The 20,144-nt window shown below is 36.5% G+C and overlaps 1 protein-coding gene across 5 annotated transcripts in view; it reads left to right on the forward strand.

Moving 5' to 3' along the window:
- The window catches only part of edil3a (EGF-like repeats and discoidin I-like domains 3a), a 206,495-nt gene that overhangs the window by 136,825 nt on the left and 49,526 nt on the right, over window positions 1-20,144 (forward strand). For all 5 annotated transcript variants that reach the window (XM_058776707.1, XM_058776705.1, XM_058776706.1 and 2 more), the window contains one exon: window positions 4,372-4,553. In XM_058776707.1, coding sequence (XP_058632690.1) covers window positions 4,372-4,553 — 182 coding nt within the window. The remainder of the gene's footprint in view (window positions 1-4,371; window positions 4,554-20,144) is intronic.

Consider the following 20,144-nt stretch of genomic DNA (forward strand, 5'->3'; position numbering starts at 1 on the left):
CTCGTCACAAAAAAAACAAACAAACAAACAAAAAAAAAAACCTTGCGGATCATCCGAGTAATGAAAACAGTGTCACAAACACAAAAATGAAAACAAGGAAAGAAATTCACTTTTCCATGGCACTGTGAATGTTTAATATAATGTGTTTAATAAAGACATGAAATATTATAATTTTTTGAGCGTTGTTAGCTTAAGCACATTGTGTTTGTCTGTACATGTGACTTTGATAAAGATCAGATGACATTTTATGACCAATTAATACAGAAAACCAACTAATTCCAATGGGTTCAAGTGCTATGGAGTTATTATATATAGTTTTGAATTGCTGTACGGTGTAATTTTAATGTACATTGTCATTTTAACTGGAGTAAAGGTTTAATAAAAAGTTTTAAAGTTAATCTGAATTCATTTCTATGTATTGATATGAATTTCAGCAGCTGTTATAAATAAGCAGTTGTCTCACTTATGGTCAAAGGTTCAGTTTAAAGGTTCTAATGGTAATTTCATGATCTACACCCCTCAACCTTTTGTTCTCATTCAAAACCTCATCCATCCATTTCACACTGATGTAGTCAGATTTATACATTCTAACTACGACTATGTATTCTGGCTATGTATTACTTCAAGACAAATTTTGCAATGAATAAGTCTTTGAGCCGTATTATGTTACAGAATGTACTGTCTTACTTAAGCAGTGAACTAGCAGCCACACTGTAGATAGACTGTCTGCATCCTGTTTATCTTTGAAAGATCTTCCTTCTATTTTTTCTCTCTGGAAAACAGTAGGTTGTATAGCAGCAGGCGTGCCATGTTACTTACAACACAGTATTTGTCTTCCTCCACAGTTTGGTTTTATTTTTCTGTTTTGGTTTTTAGCATATAACTACATTTTAAAATGCATGCAAATTAAGTTTGTTTACAAAAAAAATAAATAATAGTAATCATAAGACCTCATAAAAGAAATAATCTACTTGCTCCTTAATTAAATGAACATTTAATTAGACTTTTTTTTTTTTTTTTAATAACATACATTCATATTTTTATAGAATATATTAATAAACCAAGTGCGTGAATAATTGAATAGGTCTCATAACTCTTAACACAGGAGGTAATGGTGCAATGTCTTTGTACATTTCAATGTTAAGTGAACAAACTCACAAACATCCTCTCTTTCCCAGAGGCTTGGAGGAAGTTCATGTTAAGGATGATGATTGAGCATTCCGGTATTGATTTGTTAGATGGGTGACTAATTGCTGGAACCTTTTTAAATGGGAATGGACAAGGTTCAGTTGTAAGCAGCATAAAGAGGGATGTTTGTTGTAAGGATGTAAGTGCTAAAGAGACACTGAATGTCTTAGTTATTCCAGTAAATGCAGGTTTATAGTGCACAAAAAGGTTTACCATATACTGTATACTACCAGTCAAAAGTATGAGGTCTATTTATTTATTTTTTTTAAGAAAGAAAGAAATTATTTAATTCAGCAAGGATGCACTAAATTAACAGTAGAAACTTTAATGTTGTTACAAAATATTTATAATTCAATTATAAAGATATATATATTTCAACTCTTCAGTGTCACAATTAACTACTACTATTGTTATTATTATTATTATTATTATATCTGAATTGCAATAATGTTTCACAATATTACTGTTTTACAGTATTTTTAATCAAATTTTCACCACATATGTAGCCAATAAACAGTCTTTTAAGGGATTTTCAGCTAAATTTAAGCAGTAAAAACTAAAAAAATAAAATAAAATAAAAAATAATAATAATAAATTAAAGCATTGGTTTGGAAAATATTAGAATTTGACCTGTTAAACCAATTTTGACGCTTTACAAAAATACCCTACATGCATATTTTATTCAGATTTTTTAATGTTTTGCACTTTATGTTTTTAAATATTTTTAAGAAACGTTAGCTGGAAGTTGTTCACATGACAAATGAGAAAGAGGGGATGTCTTTGAGGCAAGATGCTAAAGAGAAAGCTAAAACTGATGTTTTGAACCAAAATAAAAACTGTGTCTTTCTGACACTTGTAGAATATCTAATTGCATTACATTTCCATGGAATTCATGCTTCACCAATTAAATGTTCACACAGCTATAGGTATTTAAGCACAAGCAGGTGTGCAGCCTGTGAAAACACCATGCTGACTTTAACAATAAGAGACATGCCTCCGAAACGCTTTTTTTTTTTTTTTTGGAAGTGAGCCTTGAGAAGAAACAAATCACACCTTTCAAGGATGAAGATTTTGAAAATGAGAATACCAAAGCCAGTATTGCCCTTAATAAAAACAACATGCAAAACGGGATTCCTGTGGGTGGAATCATGGCCCCAGGTGGGATACTGGAAATAAGTTCAGAGGCTAAATGAAAGTAAATCATTTTTGTAATAGAAGAGGAAGAAGACACCGTGTCCATTGGAGAGATCTCGGAGTAGCATACAAGCAAGGATAGTGATTCCCAGAGTGATTCTAACAAGGACTCAGACTCTGGAATGGGCCAAGGAAGCATCACAAACAGCATGGAGGCAGTGGAAGAGTAGCTTGATGCATAAATGGCTATGTCTCGTTGGTGTTTTAGGCATGTTCATACATAGTGTCAATAAGGTCTACTTATTTTGTATGTGTCTTTATCAGTGTATACACTGCCGGTCAGAAGTTTGGAATAATTAAAATGTATTATTATTATTATTTTGAAAGTAGTCTCTTGAGCTCACCAAGGATGCATTTATTTGATTAAAAACACAGTACAATAGTAATATTGTGAAATATTAATACAATTTAAAATAACTATGTATTGTAGTATGTTTTGAAATGTAATTTATTGATGTGATGGAAAAGCTGTATTTTTATAGCTATATATATATATATATATATATATATATATATAGCCATTACTCCAGTCTTCAGTGTCTAATATGCTGATTTTGTGCTCAGTAATCTTTTGAAACATTATAAATGTCTTTACTGTCACTTTCAATGTAATTTCATGTGTGTTATCAAAAGGTGTGATGAAGGTATGACATGGCCATAACGTTTTGTGCTAGAACAGAGTTTGCTGTCAATGCGTAAATGTCCTCACTGTGCCATATGACTGAATCTATATTCTAGCTGAATTTTTCAGATGAAGGGTGAGTTATATTAATGTGCAGTCTTTACGATGGTAATGCTTCAATATACAGTATCACATGGTACAATGTAATGTAAAATGCTGTATTTGATGCCATCTGTCTCCCTTCTTCTGATACATCTCTGATCAGTTCCTCTCCCTTGTGTCCTGCTGTATGTTCACAAATAGCAAAACACACAGTTTTACAAATGAGGATGTCCTCGAAGGGAGGTTTTAGGTGATTTTGTCAAGTTTTGCTTACTTCTGGGTACCAATTTGTCTCCAAAAATTGTTTACTGTAATGTAAGTAGGTACACACAAGCACACGCACACACACACACACACACACACACAAAGGTTTCCCTATCATTATAGTGCCATTCCATAGGAGTAATGGGTTTTATACTGTCTCCCCTTACACTAACCCTACTCCTAAACCTACCCTTATGATTTTTTATTTTATTTTTTTGTCTTTTTCTCATTGGACCCAAAAAAGGACAATGATTTCAGATATTGCCATCTTTGTGGGGACATTTTGTCCCCATAAAATAGGGTTTACCTGAACCACACACACACACACCCTTACAAAATAGTGGTCTTATCATCTTAGATAAATCACTTTTAGTGTAAAAATAATTCAGTGCATTTGGTTATCCCTAATTTGAAATCACGTTCTATAGAAACTAAATATCTATTGAATCTATAGATGCACCAAATGATTCACTGATTAACCATTAAGATGAGTTAGATTAAATCATAGACAAATCTGTTAAACTGAATGAGAAGTCATGCTAATGAAAAGCTTGATAGTAATAGCTTTATGAAAGGCAGTTACTGTGAATGAAACATTTATATAGATGAAACACTTATTTTGTGTAGTGAAAAGGATATTTTGTGATTGTGTGTATTGTACTAACACAATTGAAAATATGCTGAAATGTTTGAAAAAAGTGCAATTTGGTTGATCTGTTGTAATATTAGTACTAAGAGTTTTGAAAATGTACCAATTGCTTGTGAAAATTGCGCCAAAGCAATTAAGAAAAACTGTAAATGCAGACTATTACTCTATACTTTGGCCTGTAGTATATGATACCTTTACAGAAAATCTAAAAATGATGTGCAAATAACAAGTTTGTACTGAGAGCTGTTGTCACTTGTCAAAACCTTGATAGGCAAAGTTGAGCCATGCTTGCATTTGTCTGTACCCTGTAAGTCTAACCTTTCCATTTGTGTCATTGTTGTGTATTGAGCAGAATGTTCCGGTCCACTGGGAATGGAGGGTGGAATCATCTCCAACCAGCAGATAACGGCCTCCTCCACTCACCGAGCTCTCTTCGGCCTCCAGAAATGGTACCCTTACTTTGCCCGGCTGAATAAGAAGGGTCTTGTGAACGCCTGGACCGCAGCCGAGAATGACAGATGGCCCTGGATTCAGGTAACAGATTGACACGGCAGATTAAGTCTGCATGAAGATCCATCAACAGTGAATGAACCTGTAGCTGACAGAAATATTTTCTTCCTGTCAGCTTCTTTATCTAAAAATGATGATCACTGATAAAGTATTGTATGTTGTTTGTTTACACATTTCAGTAGATATTGCTAAAACATTGCAGAAATACATACAATATATAAAACTTTCAAAGATAATTACTAGTAATAACCATTTGATAATAATTTAGCACCTAATTATTTCTGAATGATCATATGAAACTGGAGACTGGTGATGGCTTCTGAAATTTCAGTTTTGCCATATATATATATATATATATATGCTAGTTAGTGCCCAGGATTGCTGTGTTGTTTACTAAGACACATTTTTTCTCTATCTCTCTGTCTTTTTATGGGGGTGCTGGCTGCTGAAACAAGTGGTTAGTGCAGTCAAGAAGCCTTTTTGAAATACCAAAACACCAGCAACTATAACATAACATAACATACTGGTGACAGTTTTTGCTGTTTTTGTTGCTGTTGTTGTTGTTTTTGTTTTTTTCAAGCTCTGAGTTTAGTAGGATCTATCCGTTACCCGTTCTAGAAATAAAAACAGTTTTTTTTTCTAACACATTTTAGAAAACATTTTTTAGTCTGTATTCAGAAATATTTCAAAAGCATTGTCCATTCACAGAACCACTTCATGTTAGTCCATTACCATTGATTGATGGCGATGGCAGGCTTACATCTTTGTGTATCAATCAATTTCTTTGAGTTTCTTTGGTGGATGGTTTAGTATTCATATGCAGTTTCTTCAGCAGAGTACATTTGATTGATAATGCAGACAATCACAGTGGATGGAAGTCTCAGTCCATTTACCTCTAGTTTTACGATGAGTAGCCTCATGTCAGCCTCAGATTTATTCTTTAAATGCCTGCTTGTAAAAGAAAGAGCGACTGAATTGGATCCTTCATTGAATTGATATTCAGCAGGTAGTTTGTGCAGTAGTGTGGAGTAAAACTCTGACCTCTGTGAAGAGCTGAGATGAAATTCAGCTGAAGAAAGAAATGATAGGACGAGTCTGACTGCAGACTTGTGAGCGTAACAAGTTAACCACTGTTTGTGCACCGCTAGCTGCTCGCAGGTAAAGAGCGAGGATTATGGGTGGAGAGAGAGCTAGAAAGGGGAGACAGGGAGGGGAAAGTAGTAAAAAGGGAGAAATCTAAAGTATTTAGGGAGTTTGTTTGACTTTAATGATGCCTCTTGGGATGAAGCTTTTGGTGCTGTGGAGCTGCTGGGTTAGAACACAGAGAGGTCTGTTAAAAAAAAAAAACAGATTTGCTTTAGGCGATATGCTGTGGTAGTTGCCACATGACCTCTCCTCAGTTCTAGTCATTTAAATTAGAGGCGACATGCAGTGTCTGTTTATCTGTCTCTCGTTAACATCCTTTTTCTTCACTGTCATTCTTTTATGTAATTTCTACCTCCGTTCCTTACTGTCTTCAAGACATCGGGTGCTGTGGTGGTGAATAAAATGTAAATACTGGCCGCATTTAGGGTGGGGGTGGTGGGGACATGTCACCACCACTTGTTTTATTAATATGCAGAATTATGTTGGATGGAGTGGATTAGAAACCAAAAGCCTCATACTCAAAACAAAATGTTATCTGTAAACCAGTGATTCATATTTACAATTAAGCTGTTGATCCATGCATATCCACTGAGCTAAAAAAAAATCCCAAGATTGACAGCAGCAGATGTAGGGATGAAGTTTTGGAATAAAGTTCCATTGCAAAGTTCATTTGAGAACTTAAACTGATGAGTGAGAATGAGCACTCTCTCAAATTACTGTCTATTTAGGACTTTAAGTTGTAGTGTCATTAATTATAATCTAATTTCATTTCTAATTGTAATATTATTGTTCACATTTAATTTTTGGCTTGGATCTAATGAGCTATTCATGGGATATGTACATCAATAGACTTTTTCTTGATCTAAATTGTAAAAACTTTTAAATTGTGTATAACCTAATGCATATATTCATATCTGCAAAACTATACTTTTGTCATTTTGTGATATCAGTTACACATCTGTGCACTCCTACTGTCTATCAGTTTTAAAGCAAAGTGATGCCCATAAACACTAGAAATCTAACACTAGTCTCTTTACTTCATCAAAAATATATTAAAACAGTAATATTGTGAAATTTACACCTGTGATGGCAAAGCTGGATTTTCAGAATCAGTCGTGCTGCTTAATATTTTTGTGGAAACGGTCATGCATTTTTTTTTAAAGCTTCTTTGATAGAAAGTTCAAAAGAATAGCTTTTATTTAAAAATAGAAATATTTTATAGCATTATCAATGTCTTTACTATCACTTTTGATCAATGTAATGCATCCTTGTTTAATATAAGTATTAATGTATTTAAAATAAATTCTTACAGGTGTATTTATTTATAAAAATATAGAGAGAATGAGCTAGGGGTAGACATGGATTTATGTGAGGGTAGAAGTAGCAGATTTGTCAGTAGCACTTGCATCTTGACTTTCTCAGTTGTGTGAAATTGCTTTGTGACACTCTTGGGAAATTTATTTAAGCCCATAGTGGACAAAAGCGTGAGATTTCATAACTGAAGAAGTGGCACTTTTGGATGTGAAAGAAGTGGAATACTCAGCAGCATGCTTTATTATTTTATTTATTTAATTTCTTGAGGGGGATCAGGATTTGTCACGTTTCCTCAATATCCTGAATCTCACCATTCATTTAAATTCTTTACTGTAACATCCAAGGCTATCGTTAGAAAATATCAGCACTTATCCTTGCCAGGCATGTTTTAGTGTAACCTGTCAGAGTCAATTTATGTAGTTTATCCTCAGTTTATCTTTTCAAATATTGCAACTACACGACTAATTCAAGTATCTTAAGGTAGAAATTTGTAACTGCTGTCAGTTTTGAGTATATTAACCACATTGTCAGTAACACTTACGCTCATTTGATTCGGTGTCAAGGCCAAAAATTTGCAAGTGGGTGAATCTTGGTGAAATCTGATAGACCCCCTGTGCCTATTGTCAAATTTCATTGAGTATGATCCCCCCACTCTCTCCTTATAGTGTTTGTGAGACAATATTTGACCCATCTACACAACCTAGTTAACTCTGACTTACTGTTCACTGTTTTACTGTTTACTGTATTATTTGTTGTGTTTGTGGCTGTTTTAAGTCATGTGGTGATAACTGCATCAGTGCTCATATGTCAAGTATGAGGTTACTGAGTAATTGTGGTTTGTGTGTGGGATGATAAGTATCTTGCACACTGAATTTGTAACTGGGGCTCTGTGTTTATTCTGCAAGGACATCATACTCTCTAGATTATTTATTAGCCAAGCACAAATAACATGAATTAAATGCAAAATACAACACTGATTTTTTTATTTGAATTAACAAACATATTTCAAGTTACACTACCCTTCAAACATTTGGTTTCAGATTTGTATTCGTTCTTTTTCTTTTTTCTTTTAACAAGATAATATTTGGAAGCATGAATTAAAATCATGATCAAGTAATGTTACAAAATACTTCTACTTCTATAAGATTTTTATTTCCAATAAATGTTGTTCTTTTGAACTTTCTATTCATTAAAGAATATATATATATATATATATATATATATACTACGGGGCCGTTGAATGCTTGAATCTGATTGGCCGACGAACGTTCTGAGATGTGCAATTATTTTCAAGGAAACTCACGGCAAACGTAGTTCCAGGCAGCTCTTGACCGCATTACATGACCATATCACTTCGCCAAATGATTTCTGTTATTTCAAAGGTCTTACAACAGCAAAATAACCAAAACCCACAACGACATTGGCCAGATAAATATAGTAAACAATATGATAAAACCGACAAATCATGTCCATGTTTTTGCCACAAATATTACGCTTTATTATGTAAGGAAAGCACATACTCTGTCTCTCCCGCTCTCTCTTCCTCACAGACCGCACATACATAACAGTTACAGTTTGCACACAAACTAGCATACATCGCGCTAATGTTGTTAGCACAAGCGAGGTAACAACAACGGTGCTGTTCGGGAACAAAAGGAACTAAGTTTCACTATAACTAGAGACATTTCTGCCGAACACTATTGAGAGAGGCACAGAGGTAATTTTCTTTCTCTCTCTCTCTCTCTCTCTCATAACTTAGTTAACTGTATTAACTGCATTAATTCTGTTATCAACTGCTCAAGCCTCCGTTACTAGGTTTAAAATGACGTTTTGGAATTAGCAACGGAGGCGTTGGATGAAATGCGGAAGAAATAATCCTACTCACAATAGCGATTTAAGTAGAAATACCGGACGAATGCCTTGAAATATATCATCTGATCGATGTCTTGAGGTGTGGCAACCGTAGTATAAGCGGAATAATTGACTTCGGTCCGTTGAATTATTAGAAAAATAATAATTTTCCGCTTCGCGTCCTGACCGCATCACCACCTCGGGTGTGCATTATTTTTCTAATAATCCAACGGCCCGTCGTCAATTATTCCTTACATATATCAACCCATTTTCACACCCAACTCATCACATACTGAAGCTTGGTCAGGACCACTTGGCGTCGCTTTTTGACGCTCAAGGTACACCTTTAGCGTCATTTTCGACTTGCAGGGTCCTCCGTTGTTTTCAGTTGTTTGTCTTAGTTTAATGGTTTGCATGCATTTTTAAAAAATAGAAATCATTTTATATAATTGTATACTTTTATTGGAGCACCTAACCCCAACCCTACCCTAAACCTACCCACTTCTGAACAATATAAAACAAGTAACAGGCAAATATAAGTGCAGTCACAGGTATTTATTGCAAACAAGCAGTATAAAAGCATTACAAACAAGTCGCAAAACATAAGGTTTTAATTACTGAAAATGATCCCGCTCTGTTAACGTGCTCACATCTCATGCAAAAGCCTACTCCCGTCCAGCAGCATGACGCAGTCAGTCACGGGACACACAAGAGCCAATAGCCCATAGATATATATATAAAGATACCTCGTACGCGCTGTTGGCCAATGGAGGTCGACGTCCGCACACGGCGGCCATCTTGCCACAGGGTGCTCGCTCACTCGTAACATTGTGTTGTATGAAGCATGTACTTTTTAAATAACCATAACTTGCTCAATTATCTACCGATTTTCAAACGGTTTGATTTGTTATCAACGTCAGAGATGTAGTTATGACACTGCATACATATGAATAATTATAACAATCTGCAATTTCAACATGTTACAGCATTCAGAATTATAGCCACGTTAATAACGTTTGTAAGAAACCAAACCGTTTGTAAATCCGTCAAGATTTCAGCGAGATAAGAAGATTTATGTTCGTGCTGATCACTCATCTTACCTCAGAACTTGCCAGAAAGCTTACCTGTGGCAAGATGGCCGCAATATGATGCCGGAAGTGACTCCGCCTTAAGAGATCTAGTGTTTATATATATATCTATGCAATAGCCTGTCAGAACATCATAACGCAATCGGTCACGAGACACACTAGAGCCAATAGCATTTCACAACCAAGGCTGACGTAAGGATTCTTCTGCCGGCATTTTTTGAATTCGCGCACAGACTGCAGCATACAGGATGAGCTTAACGGCAGACAGAGACAGCGATCGCGTCTATTCCTCTTACAAATCAATCGTTTTTTCCTTGGAAGACTTGGAATATTAATATTTTTTTGAATGAATTATGACGGTAGTTTTATCTGCCTGTTATATCTTGTGTTTTATTGACAAATGGTAGGTTTAGGGGCAGGGGTTGGATTATGTGCTCATAAATGTGTAAATAATGTAATATAAATGAAACTGTTGTGGCTGTTTACATTGAAAAATCAAACCCCAACATATATGCAATAATGGCAATGTTATTACCCAATATATAATTTAATTATGATGATAAAATTCCCAGTATGGCGTTGGCAGGGTTTCCTATTTAAAGCAACGGAGGACCCTGCAAGCCGAAAAATTACGCTAAAGAAGTACCTTGAGCATCAAAAAGCGATGCCAAGTGGTCCAGACCAAGCTTCAATATGTGACGAGTTGGAAGTGAGAACGGATTGTATGTATATATATATATATATATATATATATATATATATATATATATATATATTTACCAGTGACTAAATGCTAAGGGATGATTCTATTGGTAAAAATGTAGCACATTGTGATATCTTTAAAAATGCGCTCACCGCAGCGGAAAGCCTGAATGTTTGAGGTGGGATAATTATGGCTGTGCGTGACTCAGCAGATTGTGTCATAGTATAGGATTAATAGGCTGGTTAACCACTTTTGAAGTGGTGAAGTTCACTCCTGCAAGCCTGCGTGAGATGAGTCATAGTTCATTACAAGTTAATGAGAAAGGCTGTAAGCTATGCCACTGTCTAGATGGAAGACAGAAGTGTTAATCGTTCACACAGCAGCAGAATACCACTCTCAGACACAACCCAAACATACAATACCTTTCAAAAGTTTGTGAAAGTCTCTCATGCTCACCCAGGCTGCATTTATTTGATCAAAAATACAGCAAAAACAGTAATAAAGTGTGACATATTATTGCAGTTAAAAAAAGAAAAAAACTTTTCTATTTTAATACAGTTTATAATGCATTTTTCGTTCCAGTAATGACAAAGCTGTTTTGTTTTTCAGCAGCCATTTCTCTAATCTTCAGTGTCACATGATTTTTCAGAAATCATTTTTGCATTTTTGCTAAATTTGCATTTATAGTGTGGATATAAGTTGTCAGTCAAATCTATATAATCTACACATTAAATGCAACGATGAACATATTGCACCACATAAGTTAATTTGTGGCCAGATTGCAGATTTAAAAAAAAACAAACAAAAAAAAAAAACATAAAAAATGAATGGAAGACTCAATACCTGTAATTTACAGACTATTTAAAGAGGAAAAACTAGCCAAATAAAAAAATTAATAAAAATCCATGTTTTAGGTGTTATTAAACTGACATCTGTGTTCATGAAGGCAGATATATTTCATTACTGCAGTCACTGTAGTCTGCATTGGTGTGTGAGAGTCTCTGTGTGTGTCTGTTTATGTCTGTGCAGGACTCTCTTTCTCCTACCACCCACCACAACAACTTAAAAACCCTGTCAGTGGCAGGAGAATTGAGATCATGATTGGTAAACGACTCTTGCGTGATTGGGTGTCAGGCTGATAAACGGCCTTTGGGAATTACAGCCATTTTATGTCCACCGTTCGCAACTAAATCAATTTCCGCAAAACTGACAAATATTGCCATGCCAGATGTTTCCAGTGGCCCCTCCACACATGGCGCCAGTGTGCATCTCCATTAGATGAAGTGACTCCAGCATCTGTGGCCATTATGAGCATGAAGTATCACCCAGTCATGGCCTTTTAGTCACGCGGCTTTAATTGGTCACCCCTGTTTTTGTCTCCTGCAAGTCTATGAAAGGAAGGATTGAGATTAATTGTTGTATAATTAACATTATGGGTGGGCCATTTGACCAGAATATTATATCACAGTAGGAGTAATTTTATATCGCAGTAACGGTATGTGGAACTAGATTTTTCTTCTTCTTTTTCTAAATTTAAATTCGTTAAATAAGCATGCGGTGATGCCTGTTATTTATTTATTTATGAATGAATAAATAAACGAACGAACGAATGAATGAATGAATGAATGAACAAAATATTTTGTGATGCACGACAGCTGAATTCGAATATTATCCATAACAAATAAATCTGGCACCAGAATATATTTTGATTATATGCTGAACTGCATTTAATGTGCCAAATAAATAAATAAAATGTATTATTATTATTATTATTATTTACATACACATTTATGCAAATGTGTATATACACATTTTACACAAACAAATACTGCAGCATGGTATATATTGTCATAAATCCCAGTCCTAACATTTAGGGAAAATACTATGTAATATCTTGATAAATCAAAGACTATTTTGAATATTTAAAGTTGAATTTCTTTTTCTTTTCTTTTTTTATCAACTAATCAATACAACATCCATTCATAACAAAACACAAAAACAACAACAACAGACATCCTCTATATAATCCAGTACTTTAGAAAAAGAACACTGCCAAACATCAAGGGTGCCCGGCTCGGCCCCATCAGTTCGTGCCGCTGTACATTGATGAGACATAAACTTGGCTTAATATAATCAATTTAACGAGGATAAAACAAAGTTTACATGTGTCCACAGATTATTAACAGAATAGGACACTCCCCAAACATATGAAGAAAAGTACTTGCTGACGCAGTATTACAGAAATGGCAGTTGTAATTTGGTTGTAGTTTCATTTTGAATATTTTGCAAGGAGTTATTATACATGCTCTATGAATAACTTTGAAATGTATAAGACGATGAGCCAAGTTTTTAGAGGTTAAACTGAGGTTAGACCACACTTTCTCCCAAGTCGACAGATAAATGAAGGTCAGATAATTCCAGATTCCAAACAGATTTGACAGAAAAAGGCATTGTAATGCGATCAACAATTCCACCACACACCAAGGAAACAGATGGTCGACCAGAAGATGGCGCAATCCAATCCCGCACAGGATAAGATCTCCTTAAAGTAACTCTATATGCCAAACCGCCCGAGTGCGCAATCCTTTTAAAAATCAAGTGAAATAAATAAAGATATTAATGTCTGTTGTATAAAATAAAAGTAGCACACAAAAAGGAACGAAAAACAACTTTGAACAAGAACCAAAACAGACCGCACATTACAGAGAATATAGGTCTGCCCCAAAAAAAAACACAGAAAAATGTTTGGATACGTGATCCACTCCAACGCAAAACATGTTCCCAAAAAGCCCACAGTGTCAAGAACTAGTAATCAAACCTTCTCTCCAGTAGCTCCAAGAAAAGATTTCAAGGTTTACCAGTCACTAGACAAGTTTGCAGGATAAAAGATCACAGCAGAAACTTAAGTGTCCATGTCCACCTTGTTATTCTCCTCTCCAGGGCAGTTAAGATGCCTTCTTCTGTGGCAGTGAGCTGATAAAATCATCCGCTTTCTGAAAAGAGTCGAATATCATCTGCTCATCGTTGTGCCGTAGTTTAATTATCGCCGGATAGATGAGAAATGGCTGCAGACCCAGTGCTGTCATCCTCCTAAGGACTGGGTTAAAGTTCCTCCTCCTGGCAGACGTGGCTGGACTGAAGTCAGGAAAAAACAGCAGCGTGACATTATCCTGCGTATATTTCACCGGGTAACGTTATGCCTGCCGTGCAGCCTTCAGGATTGCCGATCTGTCTTGCCATCTCAGCACACGAAAGATAAGAGTACGCGGCCACTCTGAGTTACTTTTTCTTCCATCATAGACGCGATGAGCCCGCTCAATCTCAACATCGCGGCCTTTCAGTGCAGGAAACCACTTGGAAAGATTAGCTCTGAGGAAGCCGGCTGTATCTGAGCCTTCCGCCCCCTAAACCCCACCAGTCGTACGTTATTTCTCCTGCTCCTATCTTCCATGTTCCTCACTTTATCGGTAAGTTGTTCTAGCTGCTTTCTCAGGTTCGTGATTATCCTCCTATCCTCACGTGCAGCTGCTTGAACGGAATCGACTCGGTCCCGTGTCTGTTTCGTCGCGATGGCTAGCTTTTCAACTTGTGCTTTTAGCTCTTTTACAGAATTGTTAGTCGCTTGTATGTCCATATGTAGGTCACGCAATGTCAGTACAGAGTCTATCGCATCTCTTACTGTCGGGGCCACAACCGATTCCAAAGTACTTTGCTGCTCTTTAAGTCCTAGCTTGATACCATTAGCAATGGCGCCATCAAGATCCTCTTTGGTGATGGTGGAATTTTTGAATTTTTTACTTTTCCGATTGTCCTTGACCGTTGAAGTATTCTTGATGGAATAGATAGAGAGTGGTTCGAAATTTACCATCAGGATTGTAGAATATTTGACAGAGTGAGCAGAGCGAAGGACTGTGCGTGCACTGCTGTCAAAGGGTCACATGATCTCTCAAAGTTGAATTTCTTGAGTAACGCAAGTAAAGTTCTGTCAGTAATGTGCAAATTACTGTTATTTCTAATTACCGCAGAAGCCAACAAGCATTTCAAATGACAGGATTTCTCAACAGTGCTATAGAAATTCACAAAGTGATTGCTCTTTCAAAAACTTGACGTGTTCTCCCAGCATGTGCAGTAGCCGCTGTCAGTGGTTTAGTGAGTTTTTGATACATCTTCAGTTCAGAGACTTAAAGGCTAGAAGAACGAATTCAGCTCGTGATTTGTGTGGCCCCTCGAAATCCCAGCCCATTGCTCACACACAGTAGGATAGTGAATTAGCTGTCATCAAGTGTAGCTGACTGTGAAGCAACACGCACATGCACACACACACACACACACACACACACTCCCCACTCAGCGATAACAAATCATTTTAAACCCTGTATTATGACTATTACTTTTCCCCCATTTCATGGCTGTCTTTCTACAAGCCTGAGCTGTCTTCCTCTTCCCTTCCACACTCTGAGCACTCAGCTTCGCTCCACGCCCCGTCCCTCTGGAGCCTCTCAGACAGCTTTTTACCTCTGGGGAAAACAAAGACTTGACTGACTGCTCTCACTCGCTGACTAAACGCCTTAACTTAGTCTTGGGTCTCCGAGCATTTCTCCATTAGTTAGACAGAGGAGTTATGCTGAGGAATAGTGTGGGAGTTATTTTGAAAGGCTCATTACATGCAGATCACCTCTTTGCTCAACGATAACGGTTTATGTGTACATATGTAGAGTGTGATGGATGGGGTTGTGCCATATGTGCGCAAGTGTATGTATTAATACATGTGTATGCATTCAGACAGCAGGAACACAGGCTGTGAGTCGAGAATCAGCATGCACTCATTTCCATATTGCTCTTGGTCTCCCCCCTGTCATGAAGCCATGCAAAAGGACATTAGTGTTTCTCTCTCGCTCTCTCACTGGAAGTGTGTAGAGGAAGCTGATTTGAAATTTCTTTGTTTTAAATTAGAATTGCATTCTACTGCATATATTTGCTACATCAGTGGCTCTCAACTGGTGGGTCGTGACCCCAAAAATGGCTGTCAGGTTTGCTCTCATAGGGTCACAAACAGCAGGGACAGAAAACAATGCTGGGTGCAAAATATAAAATGTAACAAACCATATAATCGTGCATGGTTAGGGTTGCAAAATAAAGTGGCTCTAAAAGGGAGGAAGAAAACGTATTTTTGTTGCTTAAGACCATGCGTCCAATAAAAGTCTACAATAAATTGGCCTGTCATTGTGTGATATGGCTATTGGTAATGTTTAGCATTTGTTTCAAATGTTAGGCTGGTAAGTGACAGCTTTTGAATAAAATAAAATTATTTTATTTTATTTTATTTGTTATGCATATCATTATGCTTAAGGAATATAATAACATTACTGTATGTTGTTGTGCTTAGGGTAATAGTAGGGTAATAGTATTTTTTAATGTAAGTTACTGTACATTTCTGCTGTTGCTTATGCATTTACCAAATTGTTATGTTAATAATTAAAATAAGTAAGCCAAATAATAATAATAATAAATAAAGGGTTTATTTATTTATTTAAGTTACACATATTGTTGTGCTTAGGGTAATATTAATCAATGTCATATTAATCATTTAAATAAATATGATATTAATTATGTCCTTTCTTGTGCTTATGGTAATGTTAATCGATTTAATGTTATGAGGGCATTTGGTACTTCATTATATCCAATAAAGCATATTTGTAGTGTTGTTGGGTTACCATCTGATGTCCAATGAAAATTCTAGGTCCTGAGGCAAAAGCAGATAAGAATCACTGTTTTACATAATCTTATTTTAGACTTTTTTTTCTTGTTCTCCCACTAAGCACTTAAATTTGAGTGATAGTGTCTGTTGTACCAGAGCTGTGCTGCACTCGTGACACACAACAGTTTGGCTTGGCATGGTGTCAGTCCCTCTGGGCACGTACTCCCTCCCACAGCAGGTTCAGTTGTACTTCAGATTAACGCTAACATTGAGGATGTGCCCTGCTGTGGAAGAGCAAACTGACAACGGTAGCACGAAGTGAAGATGGGGTGAAGTGATGAGCCAATTATGTTATGGTTAAACTTGTCTGTCTAGAGCCATTTTACTCTGCATAGAAGCTGCATCAATGTGACAAAAGTTGCACATAAATGTATTTACACAACAGTCACAGTGTATTACACACTTGAATGCTGTTTATTGATTTGTTTGCACATTGGACTGAATATATGATGCAGGTTGATTGACATGACAGAGTGGCAGTGGAAAGACACAGTAGGAGTCTTTTCCAGTCCAGCTGCTTTCCTCTGAAGGACAGGTTTTAGAGTTTACTCACACAGTCGGTTCCCTCAGTGCTTACTGTTCAAATTTCACTTTTACTTTCTCAGCAATTAGGTTTGGGAATTGAAAATCAATTCCAATTACAGAATCAGATACTTAAGGTCAGGAATCGAATACTTGTTGTAAAATTTAAATTTAAATTCCACCTATCAGTTCCTGTGTGCACTTTTGTTCATTTTTTTTTTTTGCTGGCGAAAAGGGGCTGTTACAAATGTATTTGTCTTTGAATCATTCATTCAAGAAATTCATTCAAAAACACTGATTCACTCATTAATGAAACAAGTAAATCTTGAGTGAGTCATTGAATTATTCCATGCATAAATTCCATGAGATTTTGTTTAGTGGTCTAATATTTTTTCTTCATAATTGTGAGAGAACTACAACCTCCATTAAAAAAAAAAAAGCTTCAATTTTTCCAGAAACATGCAGCTCTATTTTGCACACAAACAGCTCTTTATCAAGTCCAGTTTTTATGTAGCCAGCTGATTCTTATTCACGGTGTTCAGCAGCAATTAAAGGTTTTGAAAAAAAGACAAAAAATAAATATGTTTGATATCTAAATGTTTGACTTGTGGGAATCGATAAGCATAATCGGAATTGGAATACTGAATTGATAAAATTCAAACGACACCAATCCTATTGTAACGGGCGAATGAGACTTGAGACGTGCGGATCCATTTGCAGGCTTTTATTAGACAGAGATGTGGTCATAACAGGCATGGTTCAAACAGTGGCAAACAGGTATAACACAGGCAAGACCAAGAGTAAATCCTAAGGAAAGCGTGGGTCTACGATCGGCGAACAATATCCAGAGGGCTTGAGAAGAGGGGTAGTCCAATACCATGAGCAATAGTCCAGGCGAGGTACAAACAGAGTCCGAACGGCAAGACAAGGGTTAATCCAAGATACACAGGCAGGAATCAGGAAACAAGACACAAGACAACACAAAGTGACTAGACTAACTAGAACTGGAGACTAGACTCAGTAAAGCAGCTATCACTCAGTGAGAGATAAACGCAGAACAATACTGGAGACTAAACAGAAACACGGAAAGGCTCAGTAAGGCAGCTAACGCTAGGAGAGTGCTAAACGCTAGAACAATACTCGGCGACTAGAGCAGGATCTGGGTGAGTGTTAAGTAGAGTGTGTAATACCTCTCAGGTGAGCGTGTGATTGGTGACAACTGTGTGATCAGTGCAGCGTGTGATTGGTGACAGCTGTGTGATCAGTGCAATGGATGATGGGAAATGCAGTCCAGTGTAACGTGTAACAGTCTGTGTAGTGCAAGAGTCAATATGATGGAAGGCCGACCTCCGATGGCGAGTGGACGGAAAACCACAAACCGGATTCATGACACCTATTAACAATACATGCAAACTCTTGTTTTTTCTTTATGTCTGTCTCTTTTCACAATAAATAAAGGGCCAGTTTTAATAAACAGGGCAAATTAGCGCGAGAGAGCAATTCCAAAAGAGCGCTGATGGGTCTGGAAATTTCTGCGGGTGATTTACTAACAATGTGCAAATGAAAGAACACAGACGCAACATCTCATTTACATATCGACCAACGCAATATGCCAAGCTCAGCACAAATTAGCATAGTCGCCAATAAACTATAAAGAAATAAAGAAGCCACAGTACCTTGAAAAGAACTGGAGGCCAAAAAATGAAGGGTTGCAACAGTTTTGATATATAGAGCTGCATGATTCATTTGAATACTCTCCTACCATTAATTTTGCGTCTGAAAGGGAAACTCCTAGAAATGCATATTCAATAAGGTCAGGTGCGAAAATAACTGTGTCCACGCCTTTTCAGCGCTAATTCGTCACTGCGTGTCTTTAGTAAAACCTGACAGTACTATTTTAATGCCAAAAGACGTTTGCGCTGCAGCAAGCTGTTAGTAAAACTGGCCCACAGTGTTCAAAAAATTTACGCTTTTTAAATGCCAGTAATGTAAACAAGATATAAAAGGCAAATTTTATAAGAGCCAAATTGCTGCAAAATAAAAATTACTGTCTGTCTACATCAGATCAGGAAACCTAGAAATAGTTATATAATTCTATAATTTAAAACCTAAGTAGTCAGGTTAGTAGCATTGCTAAATATTGAAGTTTATTGGAGTGTGTTACAAGAACATGCCATTTATGTTTATCTACCTAAGAATTTCATGTTTATTTATTTATTTTCTGTGAACACAGGTTATGAAAGCAGTCCATTTGTGATCTGTTGTGCTTGAAGTTTACCTGTGATGTTTTAGAAAAAAGATCAGAAGAAAAAAAAAAAAATTATTTGATATTCTACAGGCTAGCTACAAAACTAAGAAACTCCCAGAAGGCTGTCAGGTTGTGTGGCCTACTTTAAAACCAGAGGCCTGTAGCTATTCAATGTGCAGAGCTCAAAATACTTGCTAAAATACTGAAAATGCATCTCAAGTAGAATCAGTGGAGTCCTGAAAGGATCATTCATATTACATAACAAATAACAAATAAATAAATACATAAATAAATGGCAATTTTATTTTTTAGTGAGGGACATGTCCTTTTTTACAAAGGTCAACTTTGTATTTTTGTAGTAGAGCCCTACTTTACAGATAAACTGCAAAGCTATGTGGATATGCATGTGATGTTACAGCTGTAGTTTGTCAAACACAATACGTTCAAAAATTCAAAGGATGCTCTGTGGATGTATGACAAAGCTTAATCAGTCAGATCTCTTCCTAGAGTTTGCTCTCTTTTCTTGGGCCGCCTAGGAATGTATAATGAAACAGGGTTTGGCTTTAACAGCCAGCGGTGTACTTCAGAACGAGTGACTATGAAATCAAGAACTGAAAGGGTCTAGTTGAAACAGTTTTTGGCAGGTTGTCTGAATTGAAATTCTGGCTATAGGGCTTCCACAACTACTGGCCTGCAAGAGCGCTTGACTTGTCGGCTAGTTATTGTTTACTTTATATAAATGGCTCTCTTCTTGCAGTATAAGTGATCTCTGCTGCCGTTTCTGCACTGATGAAGAGGTTTGTGAGATGTCTGAATGTCAAAGAACTGAAAGGGTCCATATGTCCATTACTCTTTGCATTGTCATAAACAGTGCAAAAACAGTCCTATCCTACTCGCATATGGTTTCTGTCATAGCGTCTGGCTGACACTTGATTAGTTTTAGGGTTGTTTGCAAGAATTTAGCCTTGTGTGTGAATGCTCTAAA

Source organism: Onychostoma macrolepis, chromosome 05 (assembly GCF_012432095.1).
Source record: "Onychostoma macrolepis isolate SWU-2019 chromosome 05, ASM1243209v1, whole genome shotgun sequence".
Lineage (NCBI taxonomy): Eukaryota > Metazoa > Chordata > Actinopteri > Cypriniformes > Cyprinidae > Onychostoma > Onychostoma macrolepis.